At 44.1% G+C, this 25436-nt stretch overlaps 1 protein-coding gene across 5 annotated transcripts in view; it reads left to right on the forward strand.

Annotated features, from left to right (window-relative positions):
• NBAS (NBAS subunit of NRZ tethering complex) overlaps nt 1–6229 on the forward strand; it is a 338668-nt gene extending 332439 nt beyond the window's left edge. For all 5 annotated transcript variants that reach the window (XM_075923472.1, XM_075923475.1, XM_075923474.1 and 2 more), the window contains one exon: nt 5359–6229. In XM_075923472.1, coding sequence (XP_075779587.1) covers nt 5359–5634 — 276 coding nt within the window. In that variant the 3' untranslated portion in view covers nt 5635–6229. The remainder of the gene's footprint in view (nt 1–5358) is intronic.
• The last annotated feature ends 19207 nt before the right edge of the window (nt 6230–25436 follow it).

A 25436-nucleotide genomic window follows, 5' to 3' on the forward strand; every position in this document is an offset into this window, starting at 1 on the left:
GTTGTCCACTCCTGCGTAAGAAGAAGCTGTGTACAAATTTATTTTAAACAGCCAAATGGTGTTTAAACACTGAAAATTTGTCATCTTACCACATCCACAAGCTGGAGTGTTTTGAACCACAACCAAACTCCAGGTGTAACCCATGATAGTGACTTGATTGGATTTCTCATGTTCTTAGAATTGTTTGTTCATAGAGAGGACCACTGTACATTGAAGTAATTAGTTTTGTATCCCTGGAGAGACTTTCACAGAACAGATTGGTTATGTGTCAAGGATTTTTAAAAAAATGTAATCAAGAAATGTATTTTAAACGTGTCAGTGTGAAGAAGACTGTCAATGAGAAGAACATGTATCTAAATGAAGTAAAAGGGAAATGCAGGACTGGGGAGTTGTGCCATATAGATTTCTAGGCTGAAAGGGACCAGCTGTCCTACTGCACTTTGTAGGCCTCAAAACCTTACCCACCAACTCCTGTGGTAGGCTCATAACCTCCAGCTGAGTTACTGAAGTTGCCTATCTTGATTTAAAGATTTCCAGGTATAAAGAATCTACCATTTTAGTTCAACTAGGGCTGTCGAGCAATTAGAAAAATTAATTGCAGTTAATAACAGTGTTTAACTATAATAGAATACTGTTGATTTAAATATTTTGATTTTTTCAAATATTGAATTCCGTTACAACACAGACTATAAAGTGTACAGTGCTCATTTAAAATTTTATTTCAGATATTTGCCCTGGAAAAGAAGAAACAGTATTCCTATTCACCTCATACAAGTACTATAATGCAATGTCTTGAAAGTTGAACTTACAAATATAGAATTTTTTTTACATGACTTCACTCAAAAATAAAACAGAGTAAAATTTTTACAGCCTGCCAGTGCACTCAGTTCTACTTCTTGTTCTGCCCTGAGAAGCATGTTGATTTATTAAAGGGGTCTCATTTTTTTATCTCAGAAAGTCAGCATTCTCAGATGCGAGTTGTGCAGGAGAAGGTGAATTCTTAGTCCTGCTCCTGTTGGGTTGGGCTTATGAGCTCTCCTGGATCACCTCCTCTCCAAAGAGAGTTTCACCTTAGAAATTCAGTGTTTGGGGAGGCTGGGCTAGAGAGTAAGAGGTGGGTACAGGAGGAAGGTTAGGAAGGAGTCGTGCTGATGCTTCTAGTACTGGGCTCGCCTCCTTTTACTGAGCGAGGTGGGTTCCCTTTAGCCAAGTGAGGCCTTGTTTGCAAGGGAGAATGGATTTTACCTCAGGGCCTAGGCATGCAATAGGGAAGAGAAGTTGGTGCAGGAAGGCTGAGCTTGCCATGCGCCTATTTTCTATGGGGTATTCCCCTACCTCCGAGTATGAGCCCGGCCAGTGACAATGGAGCACAGGTTTAGGGGTGTCCATCCCTGGAGCAAGAGGATGGCCAGGTCATTGAGGTGTAGGACAGGAGATGTCATCCCCAGCCACTCCTTATTCTGGGGACTAATGGAAAGAGCATGGGAGAGGGTGATCCCTGGAATAAGAGGCCAGCCGGGGGAGTGCTGTGGAGTAGGTCAGGCATTACTATTACTTAACAACCCTAGTTCAAACCAATGAGTGACCCAGGCTGTACATGAAAACCTCCAGAATTTCTTCCAGGTTGATCTGGGGGGAATTTCCTTCCTGACCCCAGATATTGTATCTGTTAAATCCTGAGCATCTGAGAGAAACCTGCCAGCAAGACATCAAAGAAGAAATTCTTTGTTGTAACTCAGAGCCCTTCCCTTTAGTGTCCTACCTTTGCGCATTGGAGACATTTGCTAATACAGTAAACTTCCAATAATCCGGCACCTTTAGGACCCAGGGGGTGCCTGATTATCAGATATGCCGGACTATCAGAAGGGGGGGCTATGAGGGGTCTGGGGTGGGGTGGGGGGATGCTACCCCAGACCCCCTCATAGCCCTCCCTTCTGATAGTCCAGCTCTGCCCCAGGAGTCCCTGATTCAGCCGCTGCTGGTCAGTTTCAGCAGCGGCTGAATCGGGGACGCCTGCAGCAGAGCAGCTGGAGTGCTGCCGGGTTGGTCCGGTAGCGCCGACCCTTGGCGCCGCAAGACCAACCCGTCAGCACCCCAGCTGCTCTTGGGGACGCCTGGGGCAGAGCAGCTGGGGTGCTGACGGGTTGGTCCCGCAGCGCCGCTCCTCGGCGCTACTGGACCAACCCGGCAGCACCCCAGCTTCTCTGCCCCAGGTGTCCCCAAGTCAGCCGCTGCAGAAACGGATCGGCGGCTGACTCCAGAAAGCCAGAGGCAGAGCTGCTCTGCCCCAGGCTTCCTGGAGTAAGCCCTGGTCAGTTTCAGCAGCGGCTGAATCGGGACGCCTGGGACAGAGCAGCTGGGGCGCTGCTGGGTTGGTCTGGTAGCGCCAAACCTCGGCGCTGCGGGGACCAACCCAGCAGCACCCCAGCTCCTCTGTCCCAGGTGTACCCAAGTCAGCTGCTGCTGAAACTGACCAGCGGCTGATTCCAGGAAGCTGGGGCAGAGCAGTTCTGTCTCGGGCTTCCTGGAGTCAGCCACTGGTCTATTTCAGCAGCGGCTGAATCCAGGACAGCTGGGGTGCTGCCGGGTTGGTCCCGCAGCCCCAAGGGGCAGTGCTACTGGACCTACCCGGCAGCACTCCAGCTGTTCTGCCGCCTGCTTCCTGGATTCAGCGCTGGTCAGTTTTAGCAGCGGCTGAATCGGGGAAGCTGGGGGCAGAGCAGCTCCAATGGTCCGGCTGCCCGGAGCAATTCCGGGTTCCTGATGATGCCGGACCATCAGGAGTGCCGGACCGTCAGATGCCGGACCATCGGAGTTTTACTGTAGATGGGCCATGTGCCTTATCTGTAATCTAATCATACAATCCACTTGATACATTTTTCAAGTAAGTCTTAAAAGAAATGAGTTCTTTGTCCTCCTTCACTCTTTGGAAAATTGTTCCAGATCTTCATTCCTCTGCTGGATAGAAACCTTTGTCTATAAGGGGAACCTTCTCCTATTTAATCTAGAAAATCCCATACTTTCCTCTCGAGTTTCTCAAGTCCTTGGGGGGGGGGGGGGAGGAGATTAGTTAATAAACTGATAATAAAGGATCGTTTTAAGGCAAACACAGGGTAATTGTACCTGCAGCCTGCTTTCTTGAGTTTGGTTCATTAGATGAATACTCTTGGCGTGTTGACATGTTTCATGCTTTGTCCCTTTTTCGGTGCTTTAAAAAAAGAAAGAGAGGTTGGGGAAAGTGTTCTACTTTTTAAAAGGAACAACAAATTATTCTTGCTTGTTTTTCTATATTCTATATAAAGCATCATGATTTCTCCCATCATCTCTTTCACAAGAGCAAGATACTTATATTTATAAGGCTGAAAGGATCTGAAGATAAGGTTTTTATTCTGAAATAATTTGTGTGGTTTTTTCAGTTCAGGCTCCGTTTTGTCCCCATTGTCGTCAATGGCAGCTCTCCAGCTGACTTAAAGATCAGCATCTCCTGCTAATATAGTACCAGTACCACTCTGGACAGCACTTAGGTCACTGTAACGTGTCGCTAGGGGGTGGTGTCTTTTTCACACCCCTGAGCGATGCAAGTTAGATTGACTTAAGTGGTAGTGTAGAATTTTCCTGAGCCACAAAGGTTGGTATGCTGGCTCACTGGACCTGAGGTATATCTAATCTCCTAGGCAAAGGCACAGATCTGGTCATTCCTCCTGTTGTCTGAGAAATGGAAGTGAAAAGTTGATGGAATAGGAAATTGGGAAATAACCAAGAAATGTCCATCCTGATGTGTTACGAGGGGAGGAAAACCTGTCAGTTTAACAAGAAACCTGAGAAGCTAAGCTCTGTACTGCTTTAGCTGTATAGCTAGAGACAAAAAAGACACTCCGAAATGATAGACAAGAAAATATTGGATGTTGTCCTGAAAAATCAAGATGAAATTACTTACACTGCTGGTTGAGTATAACATTGCCTAGGAATAAGTTGTCGGTTGTCTCCAAGATGTCAGTGTCACTTCACTGTGGAGATTTCATAGAATCAGCTACATATGCTAAAAATTAGAAGAGTTGTGCTGCTGTACCAAATCACTTCAGATATGTGAATGTGATTTATACATTCTGCTCTACCATCTCTCAAAATGTAGTGGACAGTTATTCTGGAAAATGGGACCCAGGTTGAGTAGAAGGAGGATGGGCTTTAACTTTTAAAAATCAAGTGGTCAGGAAATCACTATTTATTAAACAGGTTACTTGATTTGTTCATATTTTATCTGATGGAGCCCATTGAAAGGAAGACAGTTTTTACATCTTACCAGGCTCTTTTCTGTTGCTTGTTTGTTTTATTTTTTTTCTGGACAGTGGAGACGCAAAACACTTTATGCTGTTAAAGCAGTATTGGCTGTCTAGGAATTTACATTTGATTTATCTGCTACATTAGCTCAAATTGAATTTAAAAGCTAAATTCTGTAGCATTGTCTGTACAAATATAGACCCAATTTTCAAAAGAGCTCAGTACCCAATCTGTGTATCTATGGCAACTGCTGAGTATTCCAGACTTGGAAAGTCTGAGTCTGGCTACAGGTTTTGTGCTGGCCCACCAATGGTGGAGGGAATAGGGGCAACTATTGTGGGGCCCAATGATTCAAAAGGGCCTGAGGCTCTTGGCCATCACAACCACTAGCCGCAAGCCCTGCCCCTTCATCCAAGGCCCCTCCCCTTCCAGGAGTGTGGAGCGCACACACACACACATACCCCTTGTTCGGGGGACTGGCAATTCTGTCCCCCCTTCCACTCACCACCCACCGGTTCAGAGAGCTTGAAAATCTCACCCTGAGCTCTGTTCAGACACATCCCTGTATAGTGCACGCATTAGCCAGCGTGTCGGACAATATAGTTTACCTGAGCTCTGTTCAGACACATCCCTGTATAGTGCACGCATTAGCCAGTGTGTCAGACAATATAGTTTACCTTACAATCTCCCTTATCAACCTCTGTTAATCCTTCTATTACTGTAAAAATAGGGAATTTTACTGGTATATAGAAAAGATAATGGGAATCTATTCTAAGCCCATCACTACCTTCTTTTTCATTGCTTTGTTCCTTAGTTTGAGATGGATATATCTATAAGACTTATGTGAGGTTTTATTAAGAAAACAAATTATGATTGTTAAAGGTTTGCCTTGGATGTATAAAATATGTATTACTATTGTTGTAAATCTATGCAGAACATCCTACTATTGCAGCTTCACATTGCAGGAGGCCATGGTTAATGATTATTATAAGGTTATGGTCCCTTCTGGCCTAAAAAAAAAAAATGTGGATGTAACTACTAATTCTGTCTTCATTTTTGTGTATTTTTCTTTCTTTGCAGGTTGATGATTCCAACTGTGATTCTGAAATTCTTTCTTTGCTCCTGAATGAAAAATTAGTGGTGAAGTGCATATCCACTTTATTCTACCCTCATCTTATCAACCACTTACTGGCCAACCAGGAAGAGGGACATTGGGATATAGTGGAAATAGCAAAACAATTGCAGGAAGCAGGCTTCAGTGCAGAGGCAGGGTCTCTTATGGTGTGTTACAAAGGGACTCATCCTGCACTCAGAACCTACAGTACTGCCCTCAACGTTATTGAGCGTTGGATCTGAATGGCAAAGCAAACTGAATTTCTTCTGACAAAGCAGCTGCCTGAATAACATCTTTTTTTCCATTGCCTACTTTTTGGATGGAAGTCTTCTACATGAGAGACAAATTGGTCTTCAAACGAAATTATATATTTTAAGTTGATGATCATTACTTAGGATTTGTGGAAAATGCTAACACTATACATACTGTGATTCATTTACATATTTTCAGTTAATTTGAAACGTTTTACTGATCTTAATAGTATCTCTCTCAATGTAGGTACGGAAATCTCTTGTACTGGTGAAAACTTTCAAACTGGCAAAAACATTTTAAATCTAACTACTTGGATTTATAATATGTAAATTATAAAGTAGCAACTTGTAATGCTGCAGGGTTATGCAGTCTGTGTCACACAATTCTTTTAAATAATTTAGAGTCTGGTCCCAATGTAAAATAATAGCTATCAGTAAATGCATTTAGGACAAATGACATTACCATAAAGAGAGAGAAATAAATCTTAATTTGTGCTGTTTTGGACTTCTTAATACAATAGTTTTATTTGCAAGAAGTGATGTATTTTTCACTTATTAAACCTTTTCTCTTTTTTTCTCCTTTTCACTACACTGAGTATTCCTCAGGAGGAAACAAGCTGATAATTTTTTGTGATGTTTAGTATAGTTTGATCTTTGTTACGCTCTATCCAGTTTCAGAAAGCTTGACTCAGATCTCCAAAAGATTATGTTCTTCTTCAAGTACTGTCCCCGTAGGTGCTCCACTTCAGGTACCAGTGCATCCCCGTGCTGGCGATCGGAGATCTTTTTCTAGTAGTGCCCTGCCACACCACACATGCGCAGTAGTGTCCCCTTGCACCATTAGTGTCCGTTGATTGCGCATGAGGTGCGGCTCCTCAGTTCCTTCTCTGCTATTCTTGGCAGCAGACGTAGCTCCTCACAGTTGCTCTCCTTTCACCTAAAATGACAAAACAATTCAAACAGTTCTTCAGTTTTCACCTTTTCCTCAGCTTCTATAGCAACTGTGAAAAAATCCACATTGCAACACACGCACACCCTTAAGTTTATAGGAACTTGACTGGACTCCATCACAGCCTGCCCAAACACAGGTTCATGTCACTCACCACCCTCATAAACACAGTACAAGCTTCATTAGTTACAACAATACGCAACTGTCTCTCAATACTTGGCCAGACGACGGCCACAACATATTTTGTGAGACTAGCCAGACTATATATGAGGTGCCTCCAAATGGCCACTGTTTGTCCCTTTCCAGGCACTCCTTACACAAAACAGTCAGCTTACCATGCCACGGCCTCTCCTTACTACACTGAGGGTCACAGCCGCACAACATGTTAGAGGACATCCCATTCCAGCAGCCTTCCCCAACGATCACTGTAACCATAGACGCCGCCTTTACGGGCTGTGGAGCACACCTGGACTCCCACACAGTACAGGTCAAATGATCCTACCAAGAAACCAGACTTCACATCCAGTTTTGCTTATGAATATGCATGTAATCTATGGAATGAGTGAGGAAGTGTGAATGAGAAACATCTAATCACAAGGCAGTCCAGCTCTCTGTGACCTTTTAAGGCAAAGAAGAACTCTGCAGGTGTACAAATTAACGTGACAAGCGGCCAGGACTTGCTCGCTCTCTCTGAACAAAATGTAACATCACATCACTGGGAAGAAAGCTCTTCTGCAGATCCGAAGGGATCTCCAGGGATTGCTGCGGCCTCCCAGTCAATCTCTGGGAAGCTGTTGTCTGGCTAGCTCCAGCCGCCTGTGAATTCGGAAGAAATCTATGGCACATCTATAGGCTGCCTCCAGACTGCTAGTATAAGCGTGATTCCTGTGTGAGTACCCTTAAGAATTTACATCAATAAACACCCTTCAGCACTGTTCCATTTAACCCTTTGTCTGAATTCATTCCCCCGCTGGTCTGGGGTAGGGCAGGCAACAATGACTACATGATTTGAACAGAATAAAAGATTACTATTCTCTTCTGTGTGAGCCTTCACATCATATGCAGCCCTGAGCAAATAGCAGATACATTTAAAGATCTTACACAGGCAGTCCCCGGGTTACATGGATCCGACTTACATCGGATCCCTACTTACAAACGGGGTGAGGCAACCCTGCACTAGCTGCTTCCCCCCAGCAGACCAGGGAGACGCGAAGCTAGCGCCCACCCGCCCCCCAGCAGACCAGGGAGACGCGAAGCTAGCGCCCCCCCCCCCCAGCAGACCAGGGAGACTCGAAGCTAGCGCCCCCCCCCCCCCCCCCAGCAGACCAGGGAGACGCGGAGCGGCTTTTCTCAGCAGACACCTCAGCTTGAGAATAAAGGACTGAGGGAAGTGAGGTGTGGGAGAATAAAACTGAGCTCTGGAGAAATGTTTGGCTAGAGTTTCCCCTACAATATGTACCAGTTCCGACTTACATACAAATTCAACTTAAGAACAAACCTACAGTCCCTATCTTGTACGTAACCCGAGGACTGCCTGTAGTGGAACCATGGCAAGCCTGGACGTCCTGGCTAGCATTCCTTAGCTCAAAATAGCATTTTCCAAAAATGAATGGCTCTTGGAGCATGTAAGAGTAGCTTTACTTGCCCACAGTCACTACACCCACATGGCAAAGCATTTTGTGATACCTTAAGCGTGAAAATCTCTATGGAAACCAATGTTTACTACATCATTATTGAAAGGAGCCCTGGAAACTGAAACTTCCTGTTTGTTTGCTGACCTAGATCCTTTGATTCAGTACATTAAACTGAGATGCATCTGTGACAGAATTATCACACCCTACACACAGTTGTAATGAGCTTAGTACAAAGTATACCTTGTGAGGGATCATTTAAAAACTCCTAATTTGCTAGCCATTATTGCCCTTGTAAAAGATGCGTGGCAACATCTCATGTGAAGTTATAAGATCACCCTCTACTGTGCTGATAACGCATTCCAAACCACAGCCCCTCCCAAGACAAAGTTGGCAAAAAGGTCTGTGCTAAACAAAGGAATATGTACCCTGCTTGATTTGCATTTAAATAATAGAGTCATCAAGCAGGGAGGGGAAACAAAGAAAGTTGAAACAGGAGAGAAAAAAACATTAGGGAACATCCTTCCACATAGACCATTTGTTTCCTGGCGATTGGCTGGAAATGTCTTTCCAGAAGGGACTGACTATAAAAAGGAGGGACAAATGCCCCGAGGTATTATCTCGCTCTCTGCCTATCATATTCATGGCCCCTGAATTGACAAAGGAAGTATTTATTGGTTTCTGGGAAAAGATGTCCTGGCTTAAGAAGTTTGGTCAGTAAGATTGTTGATAAGCTGGTTTGAATTTAATACAGTTGGTTAAATTAGGTCCTCATTGTGATATATCTATATTTTTCTTGTAGCAATCTCTGACCTTTTGGGCCTCATTACATATACTAATTTAAAATCTACCTTGGTTGGTAATAAACTTGTTTTATTGTTTTATCTTATCCATTGTATGTCAATTGAAGTCTCTGGGATGCTCCATTTAGCAAGTGTGCGCAATGCTGTTCCTGTTAAAGAAATAACTGACTTTATATAAATGTGTATTGTCCGGGAGTGGGCTTGGCAATACATTTCTGAGGGAAAATATGAGACGGGGTCACCCTACAGCTATCCAAGGCTCGTAAGAACCAGGTCTCTGGCTAGCTGGCTGCAGCAGTCAGAGGCATCCCTGGGAGTGACATGCATGCTTAAGGCTGTTGGTGAGCAGTCAAGGATGGAGCCTACAGCAGTAAGGCATTGTAAAGGGCACTGTAAACTAGAGGGTACGGGTGATCCAGCTGATCCTTAGTCTGGATTGTATGCTGGTATGTCACAACATCTTTCTGGGGATGTGAAGTGCCGAGCAGTTTCCTTAGGGTGATCAGTAAATGTGTTGAATAGGTTTTCTATAAATGAGAGAAGTTATAAGAAAAAATACACCAAGCTCAATATTAAAAAAGAAAATAGGAAAACTCTTATGCTGGTATTTGAGGACTAAAAAAAATAGAACTTCTGAGGGTGATCAATATAGCTTTAATTTTATTTTTTTAACAGATTTAAAATTGTTATTAAAGTTAATATTAAAGAAATTACATAGTACATATGTAACAGAAGAACATATGTACAAAGAACATCTGGGTAGTGCTTTGATTTTCCACCCATACAAAGTTTGTTTTAAAAGTCGTAAGATACATAAAGCATGTAATCAGCAGTAACCCAATTTTAGGTAAATAATTTTTACAATAGAGCATAGATATTAGCATCCAATTATCTGGGTACATTGGTCATGAAAAGTAATATACAGGATAAAATAGGCTTCATTTAGTCTAATTCCATATACTGATTTAGAGGCCAAAGCTTTTTGCAATGTATAGATAGAAAATTGTGTGAAAATCCTTTTCCACGATGTGTGAATCTTTTATCTACATAATGTGCATATAAAATATTTATTGTAATGAGTAAAGCAGATGTATGCTGTTTAAAAATAAAAAAGTAACAGTGAAAACAAATAAGCAGAAGGAGTTTAGTCTAAATGGGAGAACAATGCAAAATACAAACTGCAAATGAAACCTGGGGGTGATTTTAATTAATCTGGTTGTACCATCTGTGCTATGTTTGGCAGTAGAGGGAGAAAAGGAATAGTAACGTCCGCATGAATCTTTCAAGGGGATATAATTGATAGAGAGGCACTATGTTGTCACGTGCCACTAAAAAGGCAATAGTAGTGCAATTTAAGGCCGTGATCTGGCAAATGCTTACACATGCACTTAATTTTTTGCAGTCAGTTGTTCTATTGACTTCAATGGTATTAATCACAATGTATGAAGTTAAGCACCCACATGAATGGAATACTGATACTTTAGAGACATAGCAGCATTTGAAAAAGAACAGCAAAGACTAACCAAATATACGTAGGTTTTGGAGATTTGATCAGCTTGATAGCTGCTGCTGAATAAAATCTAAAGCATAATCTCACTGAAATATAAAGGATATTTATGGGGGAAAGAGGAGAAAATGCCAAGCAGCTAGACACAATAACTAGGTCAAAAGCTAAAGGTTATTGGGAGCTGAGGCTTCTGATGTCAGATAATGTAACATTATGGTGCTGGAGGAAATGGCTCCATGATGTAAGCAACAGGCTTGAAATCCTGGCTTCCCTGAAAGCTCACCTTTGATTCTTAGCATCAGAGGGGTAGCCGTGTTAGTCTGAATCTGCAAAAGTGATGAGGAGTCCTGTGGCACTTTATAGACTAACATTTATTGGAGCATAAGCTTTCGTGGGGGAAGACCCACTTTGTCAGATGCACGTCTGACAAAGTGGGTCTTTGCCCACGAAAGCTTATGCTCCAATAAATCTGTTAGTCTATAAGGTGCCATTTGATTCTTAGTTACAGGTTCATAGGGGTTTAAAGATCATGCAATGACTTTAAGTATAACACTGATCTCTTCTACAGCACTTGGCATGTTCAAAACATGAAACATCAACTTTATAATGCACATGAAGGAAAGAAACAGCCTCATATAGCGATAAGGAAATGGAGGCAGAGGAAGATGGAGTGGCTTGCCCCAGGCTTCAGAGCAACCCAGTGGAATGCTAGCATTAGAACTTAGGACTTACTGATTCTAAGCCCTCCTACTGAAGCATGCTGCCTCCTAATGCTTTCCTTGTTATCCTTACTACTGTGGTATAATCATTGTCCCTGGAAGACCAGATAGGGGATTCTCATGCTGCTAAGTACATGGTTAAAAAGTCAGTCCCTGGACTTAAAAACAAAACATGCAGGCAGATCAAATAAAGGGTTGGGAGTTGGTGTCAAAAATCCCCGCTTGACAAGAGCCGTTCTTCCTGAAAAAATGAGGAAGAATAGTTCTTGTGCAAGAGGGGGGTTTTGAGCAAAAAGGAGCTGTGTAGATTGCTCCTTTTTGTGCAAAAGCCTCTCGTGCAAAAACAGCCCCTAATTAATTATGCAAATGAAATACAACAATAATCCTTTTCATAGGCTTTTGAGCAAGAGGGATAGAGTATAGATGTAGCCTAAGAGTTAACCCAAAATTATATCCCTCTGTCATTTGATTTCCCTTGATTTGGGATTGTTCCCCTTCACCACCTTTATTGAGTGAGCTGCAATTTCAATGAGAGTGGGATCTGAGTCTGACAGGAAAAAAGATTGCAAGCCATGCTGCAGCTGATTAAATGTAGAGTGCTCCCTGCCTTGTGCTAGACTACAGCAGGCCTCCCGAGGAGAGAGGCCAATATGATTCCAATTCCTGCTTCTTCGTGTATATAATCAAAGCATTAAACCCCTGATAGTTTTATATGGAGACCATCTCCTTAGATCGGCAGCTCCCAACCTTTTCCAAATGGGGACCCATTTTGACAATTCAGGAAGACTTGGTGATCCAAGGCAATTCAAAAACGGGGAGAGGAGGAGGGGCAGAGCCAACTAGGGAGACACTTGGCGACCCTTTTGAAATGTAATGGTGACCCATATTTGGGTCCGGACCCATAGGTTAGGAAACCCTGCCTTAGATATGGACAAAGTTCTTTCAAGACATGGAAGTGCTGTCCAAAGACATGGAAGAGCTTCTAAGTGCTTTGTTCCAGAGAAGACATGGAAAATAAATGCTCTTAGAGTGTGTCCCCTTCTGAGGTTTCTGCATATGTCGAATGGCATTTTGTCTTGTACTGATTTCTGTCTTTGATATTTTACTCATTGGGTTGAAATAGCTATTGAACTGTCTTGAAGAAGATGGAGGGGGGAAGGATATATTTAGAACACAGGCAAACACAGTTCATGGAAGCTGAGTTAAAAGCATTCAGTTCCTGCCTAATGCCAGAAGGTGTTTATTTTTTTTATCACACTCCATATCCATATTTATGGCCATGTTAAATACAGGATTTGGAAAGAAAAAATATCACTGTATTTAGAACATAGCACGTTGTTAGCTGTGAGAATTACTTAATGTAGCATGTTCCTGCCTAAGTCAATGAAATACCAAAAAGACTTTCATTGCTCAGAAGCAGTTAAGAATAATTTTGCATTATTATAGGTGAATTATATTTACTGTAGAACGCTGCCATGGATGTGCTGTGTTGCAATTTACTTCGAAGCCACCAAAGAAATCAAGTAATCGACATGTTAGTTTTCAAAATCTGGTTTGAAAGTCGAAGTATTCCTTAGGTGGTGAGGAGAACTGCTGCTGTTCTGCTTGTGCCAATGTCTTAGCATCAACTTGAATGTAGAATGACAGCCCCGAAGCCTGAAATCCTCCTTTTTACACACAGCAGAGGTATAGCACAAGAATCAGTGAGTCAGTCCTCCCCCCTGTGTCCCATGGTGCTTCAGTTCTGATTTCAGGGGGAGGAGGGAATCAGATGGCAGTTTAGACTCCATGGCCTATTCAGAGTCTGCCTGACTTCAATTGGTGGTGTTGGAGGACTACAAGTGTTGGCTTCCCTCTTGTGATTGTTACAAGTCTCCTATGGAGGTGGATATGAAATGTGTATAACCACCCAGAAGATATAAATTGAGGGAGGAAAGGATGGTCTTGTAGTTAAAGGCACATGACTAGGAGATCTGGGTTCTTTGCAGGCACTTCCATAGGTGCCATATTTGAACTTGGACAAGTCTTTCTGCCTCAGTTTCCTAGGCTATAAAACTAAGAGAACACTCCATGTATGCTGGTGAAGATTTGTCAGAAAACAAATAGTTGAAACCTTAGGTTAGGGTGTATAACAAGAAGAGAGGATAATTTAACTACAGTAATTAGAGATATGCCTGTGACTGTTGCACGTAAATCCTGACCAGTACTGAGAGATTCTCCCATCTCAGCTTCCAAGAAGGCCCTGTTAGCCCTTCTTTAATGCAGATACGCAAGGTACAGCGGAAGCGCTTGGGTAACTCATAGCAATGAAAGCGGGCATTATGAGGCAGAACTCATTAATATTTGTGGGATGTTCTGAACACGGTACGCATCCCTATAAATAAATAAAATGTCACTGAGGCCACCAAGTGGCTGACAAATGTCAATGAATTCCCATCGCTATTGACCCTTTTGCTGAATTAGAAATAGCAACCTTACGATGAAAAGCTCCATAGTTCATTACTAATCTAAGAGCTACTCAGCCCCTGTCACTGCTCTTGCTCCCTGTATAATTACCACAATGATCTTTGTCAATTGTCTCTTCCACCTGCGACAGAAATGGTAGCCGTTGTGAAGGCAATTATTTGTCATGATTGTTAACCCTCGTTACATCTCCTTGTAGTTCAGATGGAGCTAATGGATAAAGCATTTTGCTGAAATCATCTATATTCAGGGAAATTGTCGTCTTGATACAGTTACTGCTCAGTGTTTTGTAGTGTATTGCTCCCCTCTCCTGACAGTTTGACCTCCACCAGTTTGGACTGCTCCCAGCTGTCACACTGGAAGTTTAAACTCCCAAGACCTTTCCAAAAGGCAGCTCAGTTTTTTTCTGTTTTACAACTCCCTCCACTATAGTCCCCTCCTGGGATCCCTAACAGGTCTGTGCAAGTATCTGTATGTCTCCTGTGGGGGACACTAACCACTGGAATGATTTCAGGTTTCCAGTTCCCAGACGTGAACTCTGGACTGAGATATTCACAGGTGACTAGTGATTCTGGATGCCTCCATTTTGCATTTTTAACTTGAGTCCCCTTGTAAAAAAGCCTCATTTTTAGTAGGTGGCTGCTCATCACTTTCTGAAGAGTTTGTCAGCTGCAGCATCTATGATCACTCATTATTCTTGAAAAGTTGAGCTTGTAGGTTCAAGGATTCTAGAGTGCAGTTATCACTATAGCAAATGTAGATAGCAACAAACCCATGTCTTTCAATATTTAAGACTCTACTTTAATTCCCAAAGTTAAAAACATAACAGCTATACTGGGTCAGACCAATGGCCATCTAGCCCAGTATCCTGTCTGCTGATAGTGACCAATACTAGGTGCCCCAGAGGAAGGGAACACAACAGGTAATCCTCACGTGATCCCTGCCCTGTCACCCACCTCCAGAGAAACAGAAACTAGAGACACCATTCCTACCCATCCTGGCTAATAGCCATTGATGGACCTAACCTCCAGGAATCTATCTAGCTCTTTTTTGTACCCTGTTAAAGTTCTAGTCTTCACCACATCTTCTGGCAAGGAGTTCCACAGCATGACTGACTGCTGAGTGAAGAAAAATTGTCTTTTGTTTGTTTTAAACCTGCTGCCTATTAATTTAATTTGTTAAACTCCTAGTTCTTATATTGTGGGAATAAGTAAATAACTTTTCCTTATTCACTTTTTCCATACCAGTCATAATTTTATAGACCTCTAACATATCCTCCCTTAGTCTCCTCTTTTCTAAGATGAAAAGTCCAAGTCTTTTTAATCTCTCTTCATATGAGACCCGTTCCAAATCCCTAATAATTTTTCTTGCCCTTTTCTGAACCTTTTCCAATCCAATATATCTTTTTTGAGATGAGGCGACAACATCTGTATGCAGTATTCAAGATGCAAACGTACCATAGTTTTATATAGAGGCAATGAGATATTTTCTGTCTTAATCTCGATCCCTTTTTAATGATTCCTAACATTGTTTGCTTTTTTTGGCTGCCACTGCACACTGAGAACTATCCACAATGATTCCAAGATCTCTCTCTTGAGTAGTTGTAGCCAAATTCATCGGCAAATTTTTGCCACCTCACTGTTTATTCCTTTCTCTAGATCATTTTTTAAATAAGATGAATAGGATTGGTCCCAGGTAAACTGGATTGGTCCTTGGGGAACCCCACTAGTTACCTCTCTCCATTTGGAAAACTTACCATTTGTTCCTATGTTTTTTTTCCTCTCTTTTAACCAGTTATCAATCCAATCTTACTTTACCTAAGAGCTTTTGATGAGGGACCTTGTCAAAGGCTTTCTGGAAATCTAAGTATACTATCTCCACTGGATATGGATATGGAGGGCAGTCCAAGCTCAGACAGTGCCAGAACTTAAGGAATGTACACATTGATAGAGCAAGGGGTGAAAGAACAGTAAGCTTTTTTTGTACTGATGCTAATCTTAGAAGACAAGGCAGCCTGGAAAGAGTCAAAACATAAGAGAGTTTGAATTATAATGCACTGATACTTAGGGGATATTGACACATCATATGATCATGCATATTTGATCCCACCCGTTGTCCCTCGGTTGACACACTGCCACAGATGTAGCAAACACAATGAAGTTTAAGAGGGAAAAAGTAAAGTTTATCAATAACATATGTCTAGAATAGGAGTGAACTCCAGTGAATAGAAAATAGACCCAGACACCTTTTCACCTCTTGGATTGCTTTCCTGGGTCTATCACTGTCTTATTGCAACCTTAACTAAGTGCCTAACCCAGGAGTGGCGAACCGATTACAGGAGAAGAGCCAAAATAGTGGTGGATACAGTGCAAAGAGCCCTTTTGGGGAAAAAGGAGCTGCAATTTTTTTGTTGAAGAGCCACATGCAGCTTGCCACCCCTGGCCTAACCTGTCTGTGCTGCAGGTTCCACTTCTGTTACTTGCAGATAATTTCTGCATTGGGGACGTTATGAGGCTTAAGGGAATTTACCTGTAATACCCTAGAACATGGGTCCCAAACTGGGGGGCGTGAAGAAATTCTGGGGAGGCGCCGAGGGGACCCTGATCTTCCGCTGCCATTAAACCCACCACCACCACCACCTAAGTTTTGCTGCTATTTTTGGTTTTCAGCCCCAGTCAGTTCCTTTTTTTTTTTTTTTTGGTCTCAAGTTTTGCTGCGGGGGGGGGGGGGGGGGAGTGAGGATTTCTCAAAAATCAAAAAGGTTTCTCAAAAATCAAAAATGGTACCGAAAAGTTTGGGAAGCACTGCCCTAGAGCCTAGTGATCCCTACAGACCAGTGTCCCCGTTGTGCTAAGCACTATGAAGACACGTAGTAATAGATAAGCCAGGCCCTGAAGAGGTAGCTGAAACAATCCAAATTATCAGTAATCTGCAGGATAAGGCAGAGTTCCCGATTTTGTTATGGTATAAATTCAGGGCTGCATTTTCCATACAAGGCACATAAGATCTCCGATTGACATAAGTTGGAGACTTGCACAGAGATCAAAGACCTTTAAGGAGTAACTAAACATTTAGCTTTTGTTTGTTCTGTCTTTTCCTCTCTCAGGGAGAGAATTAATTCCCTTGCAAGTTGCCATTATTTTTGTCTTTTTCTTTCCCTTTCCCATCCTCCTTTTTCTGTATCTCACTCCCTTCTTGGTCCTTGTGAAGCTCCTCTGTCCTTTCTGTGTTTCCTTCCCTGCAAAAATTCTCAGTTCCCACCCCATGTGCTTCACTCCCACTTCCTCCCCAATTCCGTTTGCTAAAATAACTATCAAGTGCTGTCAGATCAGTTTTTGTTTAAGTTTTTCCTGTATAGACTAACTTGGCTACTCCCTGGATTTTATGCTATGATATAGTTAATCATAGAATATTAGAACTGGAAGGGACCTCAAGAGGTCATCAAGTCCAGTCCTCTGCCCTCATGGCAAGGCTAAATGCCATCTAAATCAGTGTTTCTCAAACTGTGCTCCACGGAGACCCAGGACTCCACAAGACATCTCCAGGAGCTCCGCAAGGTTGACAAACTGGAAACATCGATAGGTGCAACACATACAATCAGTGGACTACTGGGGCTCCCACATAAGGGTCATAATTCAAAATGATTTGGAGAAATGATCTGAGGTAAACAGGATGAATTTTAACAAAGACAAATGCAAAGTGCTCCACTTAGGAAGGAACAATCAATTTCACACATATAGAATGTCTAGGAAGGAGTACGGCAGAAAAGGATCTAGGGCTTATTGTGGACCACAAGCTGAATGAGTCAGCTCTGGGCACAGCATTTCAAGAAGGATGTGGAGAAATTGGAGAGGGTCCAGACAAGAGCAACAAGAATGATTAAAGGTCTAGAGAACATGACCTATGAGGGAAGGCTGAAGGAATTGGGTTTGTTTGGTTTAGAAAAGAGAAGACTGTGGGGGGACATGATAGACGTTTTCAGGTATCTAAAAGGGTGTCATAAGGAGGAGGGAGAAAACTTGTTCATCTTGGCCTCTGAGGATAGAACAAGAAGCAATGGGCTTAAACTTCAGCAAAGGAGGTTTAGGTTGGACATTAGTAAAAAGTTCCTAACTGTCAGGGTAGTCAAACACTGGAATAAATTGCCCAGGGAGATTGTGGAATCTCCATCTCTGGAGTTATTTACGAGTAGGTTAGATAAATGTCTATCAGGGATGGTCTAGACAGTATTTGGTCCTGCCATGAGGGCAGGGGACTGGACTCTGACCTCTCGAGGTCCCTTCCAGTCCTAGTAGTCTATGATTCTATGAAGTAAACACATACAGTCAGTGGACTGCTGGGACTCTGCATAAATTTTTACACATGTAAAGGGCTCCGGAGCCCAAAAAGTTTGAGAATCGCTGATCTAAATCATCCCTGATAGATGTCTATATAACCTGCTCTTAAGTATCTCCAATCATGGAGACTCCACAAACTCCCTAGGCAACATATTCCAGTGTTTAACCACCCTGACAGCTAGGATGTTTTTCTTAATGTCCAACCTAAACCTCTCTTGCTGCAATTTAAGTCCATTGCTTGTTGTTCTATCCTCAAGGAACAAGGAAAATAATTTTTCTCCCTCTCCTTGTAACACCATTTTAGATTCTTGAAAACTGCTATCGTGTCCCCTCTATCTTCTCTTTTCTAAACTAAACAAACCCAATTCAGTGTTCCTCTTGGGTCATGTTTCCTAGACCTTTAAGCATTTTCGTTGTTCTTCTCTGGACTTTCTTCAATTTCTCCACATCTTTCTTGCAATGTGGTGACCAGAACTGGACACAGTACTGCAATTGAGGCCTAATCAGCACAGAGTAGAGCGGAAGAATCACTTCTCTTGTGTTGCTCATAACACTCCTGTTAACACATCCCAAAATCATGTTTGCTTTTTTGCAACAGTGTCACACTGGTGGCTCTCATTTAGCTTTTGGTCCACTATGAGTATGACCCCTAGATCTCTTTCTGCAGTATTCCTTCCTGGACAATCATTTCCCAGTTTGTATGTATGAAACTGATTGTTCCTTCCTAATTGGATCACTTTGCATGTTGATGCTGAAGTGGCATCACTGGGCTTTGCAAGTTATTCAAGAAAATTCATTCCTGTGAGTCATTGCTTCAGGCCTACTGGGCTCAAGCAGCCAGTACTGTATCAGTTACACTTCATTCACATTAAAGGTTATCTTTGCAGCCACACGGCCTGGAAAAAGGCAGCTTGTGGGCTGGGTCTGGCCATTTGACACCCCATCTGAACATATCAGAGGCTAAGAGGGAATTAGTCACAGAGTGGGGAAGTGACTTTCCTGATTCCCCCCTCTGTGCCCAGTTCATTGGAGCGTTGTTTGCATTTCACAGTTTTCAAATGCTGTATAACTGCAAAGTGCTATTGTACCATAGTCACTGTGAGATGTTCATCAGTTACCAACATGGAACACACAATAGCATCTGATTCACTGTAATTATTTCCTATTCTGTGTGGCGATAAACAGTGGTTTGCCAGTGATACGTTTATTTCAGTGGTTACTATGGGAAGGTTGTTTGAATAAGACCCTTTGCCCACTCAACACAGATTCTCCTATTCTTCAGTCTGGCTCTTATTACACTGCTCTGTTTCTCTGAATATGATTGTGAAAAAAAATTCAGCATTATGAAGGCAGCAGGATCAAAGAACTCTGGACAGGCTGCGAGGGGAAAGAATGTTAAAGCAGAGGTTCATGGAAAATTGTGAGGATTGATCGGCCAGTTAATGGATTTATGTTGCTATAAATAATTGTGATGATAGTTATTTCCAGGGCTCGCCAAGCTGCAGTGAGCCCCGCTCATCAGTCATGCGGTTCAGCACACTGCACATGCGCAGACCACACTGCACATGCGCTGATTGCACTGCGGCGCCGAGCTGGGCTATAATCTACTCGCCAATGGCAAGTAGATTACCTAAATTGTCAAGCCCTGTTTATTTCTGTGTGTGACACCTAGGAGTCCTACTCATGGAGCCCTGTTGTGCTCAGTGCTGTACAGATAAGAAACATACAGTCCCTGTCTCAGGTGCCCACTTTGAACTTACATAGGGTATGTCTACACTACAGCGTTAATTCAAAATATCTTAATTCAAAATAGTTAATTTGAAATAAGATATTTTGAAATAACACATCTATACCAAAAATGCAGTTCAAAATAGCCTTTTTCTATTTCAAAATACCACGTCCACACTGAGTGGACACTGATTTAGATTTAAGGCTGGCCAGAACCGGCCAGAACCAGGTCCAGCAGGGCATCAGGTCAGGAGCGTCTTTGTGTGGCTGTTGCCTGAAGCTATCTGAGGCCTGTGCTTAAAGGGACGCCCCACCCCCACCCCCAGGCAGCCAGTTCTCAGGTATCCCTGCTTGCTTGCCTGCCTCGCTGAGGGACAGCAAAGCATTTGTGCCTCTGCGTGCTTTGGTTGCCCCCGCTCGGGACACCACAGCACTCTGCAACATGGAGCCAGGGCTTCCCCTGGGCACTCTGGTGCTTCTCGTGGATGCGTTGCTCTCAGCTTGGCTGCACTTGCTGCAGGCTGTCATCCGGGAGATCCATCGGGGGGCTGTCAGTATCCAGGAGGCCCTGCAGGAGAGTGTCCACCCTGAGGAGAACTCAGAGCCTCCCTGGTTTGCCCCACTGGGGGCTTGTGCCTCATTCCTCCCTCACGTCCTTCCACTTACCCATCCTCCCCCCAACCCTCCTTCCTTAATGTCAAATAAAAAACACATATTTTCAAAAATATAAACTCTCTTTAACAAAACTGGGGAGGGGGATGAAACTCTGGGGAGACTGGGGAAAGGAGGCGGGAGAGGGGAGAAGAGAGAGTTGGAGAGGGGAGGGAGAAACCTGGGAGGAGGGAGCTGGAAGGGGGAAGCAAGGGGAACAAGGGGGTGGGGAAGCTCAGGAGTGGGGGTCTCGCCGGGCCAACTGTCTCCCAGCACAGTGGGTGCGGGGGCCTCAGTGTCCCCGGAGGGGGATGGGGAGGAGGGTGTGGAGGGAGAAGCCGTGGGAGGAGGAGCAGTAGCTGGGGAGGCAGCAGGCGCTGGAGCGGCATGAGGCAGCACGCTCTGCACCAGGGTCTGCAGGTGTTGGCAGATGGCACAACCCTGAGCAAGCAGCTCCTGCTGGAACTCCAGATCATCTTGCACCCAGTGCTCCAAGGTGTGGTGCAAGGCTCACAGGGCCCTCAGGTACTGCTGTCGGTACCCCTGCAGTGTTCGGGTGGACCTGAGGAGCCCTCAGGTGCGGGAAGATGTCCCAGACGGAGTAGTGCGCCCTGCACACGCAACTGGTGCAGCTGTGGAGAAACAAGATAAGTGGTCATTGCTCCCTGGGGACACAGTGGGTGAAGCTCAGCCCCCCTCTGCGAGGTGAGGATGACCATGCCCTGTACTGTCAGAGCTGATGTGCTTGCACAGAGACCATGGTCGGAATGTCCGGCTATCCCCGGGAGTGGGAGCTGCCCCGAGACCGCACCCATGCCCCTGTGCTGTGTATAGTGTGGCTGAGGTGGGGGGGGGGAGATGTACCCTGCTTCTGTGTAGAGGGGGCTTATGAAGGGAGGGCATCCTGCTGTGTCCTGCCCGGGGGTCAGGAGCATGTCATGTCTCTTCACACATGCATGTGGCTATCAGACCAAAGCCCCTGTGTGGCAGGCAGTTGGAGCCACCTGCCCAGGGGTGGCACGGCACGTGTTCACACTCGCACATGCACAGGTTGCTGCGTGATCTGTGGTAAGCAAGGCCCATGCGCACCATCCCTGGTCTCCCTCCCACCTCCACCCCCAGGAAGGGGACAGTGATGGCACTCACATGTTGTGGCCTCCCCGGATGACCCTTGTGACTCAGGTGCTGGGACAGCTCAGGGATCCTGGTGGTGTGGCACCCTCTGTGGCGGCTCCTGTGGCTCCTTCTCCACACCTTAGTCAGGGCCCTCTGCTCCTGGATCGTTGCCCCCTGGGGTGGCATGGACCATCCTGCCCCCCATTATGCGGTCCAGGGCATCAAAATAGGGACAGGTATCTGCTCCTGTTGGGGTGCTGCCCCGTGTGGTCCTGGCATATGCCTGCCGCAGCTCTTTAATTTTCATGTGCACCTGCTCCTGGGTGCACATGTCGCCTTTGGTAGCCATGTGGCAGCTCTGTGGCCATACACGGCTGCGTTCCTCCGTCTAGTGTGGAGAGCATGGACATTGAAGGCTTCCCCCAAACCTCAGTGAGGTCCATGATCTCTGCACTAGTCCAGGAGGGTGCCCGCCGTGTCTGGCCCCTGGATGGCTCCTGGGAGCTGGGGGACTGGGCAGTGGACAGCTGGCGGCACTGGCTGCCCGGCGCATACTGGGGCCACTGGGTCAAGGTCAGTGACTGCTGGCTTTGTGCTGGCAGGTCTGTAACTGGCATATGCACTGTGGCCAGAGTCTACCCCTTTAAGGGCTCTGGGGCTGGAAGAGAGGAGAGGAGTTTTCCCGGTTTGGCCAAGAGTGGCCACTAAGGGAAACTGGGAAGGGCTGGAGGACCCCTATTTCGAAATAAGCATCTAGACGGTGCTTATTTCACATTAGCTATTTCGAATTTGGCGTTATTCCTCATAGAATGAGGTTTACCAAATTCGAAATAAGCGCCCTGCTATTTGGATTTTATTTTGAAATAGTGGTTTGCCTGTGTAGACTCTAGGAATTGTAAATAACAGCTGTTATTTTGAATGAACTTTGATGTGTAGACATACCCATAGAGACTTACAGAGGATATCAAAATGCTTTACTAACAATAAAGAAGCCCCATTTCACAACAGAAAAGTATATGGGTATTAATCCTATTTTTCTGATGGGAATTTAGGGTGTGGAGAGAAAAAAAGTATTTGCCTAATGTCAAATGGGGAGCTGGAGACCAGTGTGGCTAAATGTTTCTGACTCACATTGCAATCCCTGGATGTGCGCCTGCTCCATGTTGGGTCTGTCTGTAAGGCCTCAAGGCTGCTTCTCATGACATATGATTGTTGAGGTGATGAAAACAGAGGTGACTCTCAGCAAGTGATCCGAACACTCTTCGGTGTTATTTCTGAACACTCCCTCATTTCCACTCAGTAAAGGCATTTTTCAAAGGGGCATACAATAACTAATAAGGAGTCATAAAAAAGGCTAAGAGGGCAAGAGAGAGCTCATTTCCACACATCCGTCAGAGGTGTAGAGAGTCACACAGCCTCAGCAGTAGTAATTACAAACCTGCCATTGAAGATAAGAGAAATGCTACAAAGCAGGAAGTTGGAACCCAACATGGTAAAGCTCCGCTTCACTGATGAGATTTTTCTTAACTCCAGATGCTAAAATTGTACCCGCTATTAGAGATGCAGGTTAATGTTCCTGAGAGGAGCTGGCTTTACACCCAGAGTATTAGCACTGCATTCAGCCAGCTGGCAGTTGTTCCTTCTACAGTATTTGGGTTCCAAATCAGCTTCCATTGTATAATGTGCATGTAACTTTCTGACATACGCTTTTGGGGCTGAAATTTTCCATATTTGTTTTCTGCCAAGTGGCGATGGCTGCGAAGTCTGTGTTACAAAGGCTAAAATGCTGTGCACAATGAAGGAAGTTTCTCAGTCTCTCAGACTAACAGCTGTCAAGCCTTATTCTCACTTGTCAGTGGTGAGGACTATACCATTTGGAAAGAGCTCAGGAAGGCATCATGACATCATGATAAATCTCCCATTGATTGCACTGAGAGCTGGGCAAAGCCAATGGTGTGTGCTTTGAAAATCCCACCTCTAGTTCACACTGGCTACGTCTACACTGGCACGATTTTCCGGAAATGCTTTTAACGGAAAAGTTTTCCGTTAAAAGCATTTTCAGAAAAGCGCGTCTAGATTGGCAGGACGCTTTTTGACAAAAGCACTTTTTGAAGAAAAGCGTCCATGGCCAATCTAGACGCGCTTTTCCGCAAAAAAGCCCCGATCTCCATTTTCGCGATCGGGGCTTTTTTGCGGAAAACAAATCTCTGCTGTCTACGCTGGCCCTTTTGCACAAAAGTTTTTTGGAAAAAGACTTTTGCCCGAATGGGAGCAGCATAGTATTTCCGCAAAAGCACTGACAATCTTACATGAGATCGTCAGTGCTTTTGTGGAAATTCAAGCGGCCAGTGTAGACAGCTGGCTAGTTTTTCCGCAAAAGCGGCTGCTTTTCCGGAAAAAGTGGACAGTCTAGACACAGCCACTGTGTATACTCAGGTAGTTAACATGGATACTAGTATAGTGTTCTCCCATACAAACATTGCACTTGCTTTGTCACAGGCCTTGTGTGAACTCACAAGTTGTACTGCTTTAACTATAACAGTCCTTCCCAGGGGTTGGACTGGTATATCTATGTTGGTGTTAAAAATATACCTTACATGAAATAGTTATACAGAGGCAAAATCCATATGTATAGCTTTGTCACTCCCAGGTGAGTAATATAGTATCTACCCTTACAACCATGACTGCAAAATCCTGTGTCATTGTCCCAGTAATGAAAGAAATGTCTCCCATAACAATAGTTCCCCCTTTTCAGCATTAGGAGAGCCCAGATTAATATGCAGTCACATTTTCCTTTGATGTACACACAAAATTCAATACATCCTCTTTGTGTAACAATGTGAGTTAAAATACATCTTCTTACTCTTGCATAATTCTCTCTAGTATACCCTCTCATGTTATTTATGTTTTTTCTATTGTTTATCAGGCTGCCGGTAGTCTATTCCCCCACGTCTAACTCTCAGATATTAGGCATCCAAATTAATTAGTGTGTTGGTTTCCTTCAAGATTCTTAGAATGGCCTTCATTACCATGCGAAGAGAAACAGTCCATGAGTTCGAGTGAGCTGTCAGACAGAGCAACATAAAATATTAAATCCCCCCAGGGATCCAGTGAGTACAATTTATATTCCATGGAGACAAATCAACCCACAACATAAAATAATCATGGATAAAGTTTGTAGATGACACAAAAATTGGAAAAATGATAAGGAATGCAGGGGGCAGAGCACCGATACAGAGCAATATGAATCACTTGGTAAGCTGGGCACAAGCAAGCAGTATGCATTTTAAGATGGCTACAGTTAAATAGAGACTCCTAGGTACAAAGAATGTGGGCTATCCTGACAGGATGGGGAGACTTTATTCTGAAAAGCATTGATTCTGAGAGAGATTTGAAAGTAAGACTGGATGATGAATTGAATATGAGCTCCTGGTGTCTTTCTTTAACACAAAGGGCTTCATCCTCGGGCCAGATCTACATTAGTCCTGGAAGGTTGGCTGAAGATATGCAACTCTAGCTATGTACAAGTCATAGCTGAAGTCGGCTTACCTTAACCCAAGCTTGGCACTGTCTTCACAGCAGGAGGCCTATGGGAGTAAACGCTCCCATCGCCTTCCCTTACTCCTCACAAGTGCGAGGAGTACAGGTGCTGGCAGGAGCTACCCTCAGCGTTCAATTTACAGATCTTAACTAGACCTGATAAATTGACCGCCAGAAAAGCGATCTCTAGTATGGTGAGTGAAGATGTGCCCTTGGATGCATCAGCAGAGGAATCTTGAGTTGGAGTAGATGGGCCATTTTAAGTGTGTATTTGGCACTGTTGCCAGCACAGCTGCACTACTGTGACCTGTGCTAGTATTCACAATTGAAGAAAGATGTTGATAAATCC

The sequence above is a fragment of the Pelodiscus sinensis genome, chromosome 3 (assembly GCF_049634645.1).
Source record: "Pelodiscus sinensis isolate JC-2024 chromosome 3, ASM4963464v1, whole genome shotgun sequence".
In the NCBI taxonomy this organism is placed as follows: domain Eukaryota; kingdom Metazoa; phylum Chordata; order Testudines; family Trionychidae; genus Pelodiscus; species Pelodiscus sinensis.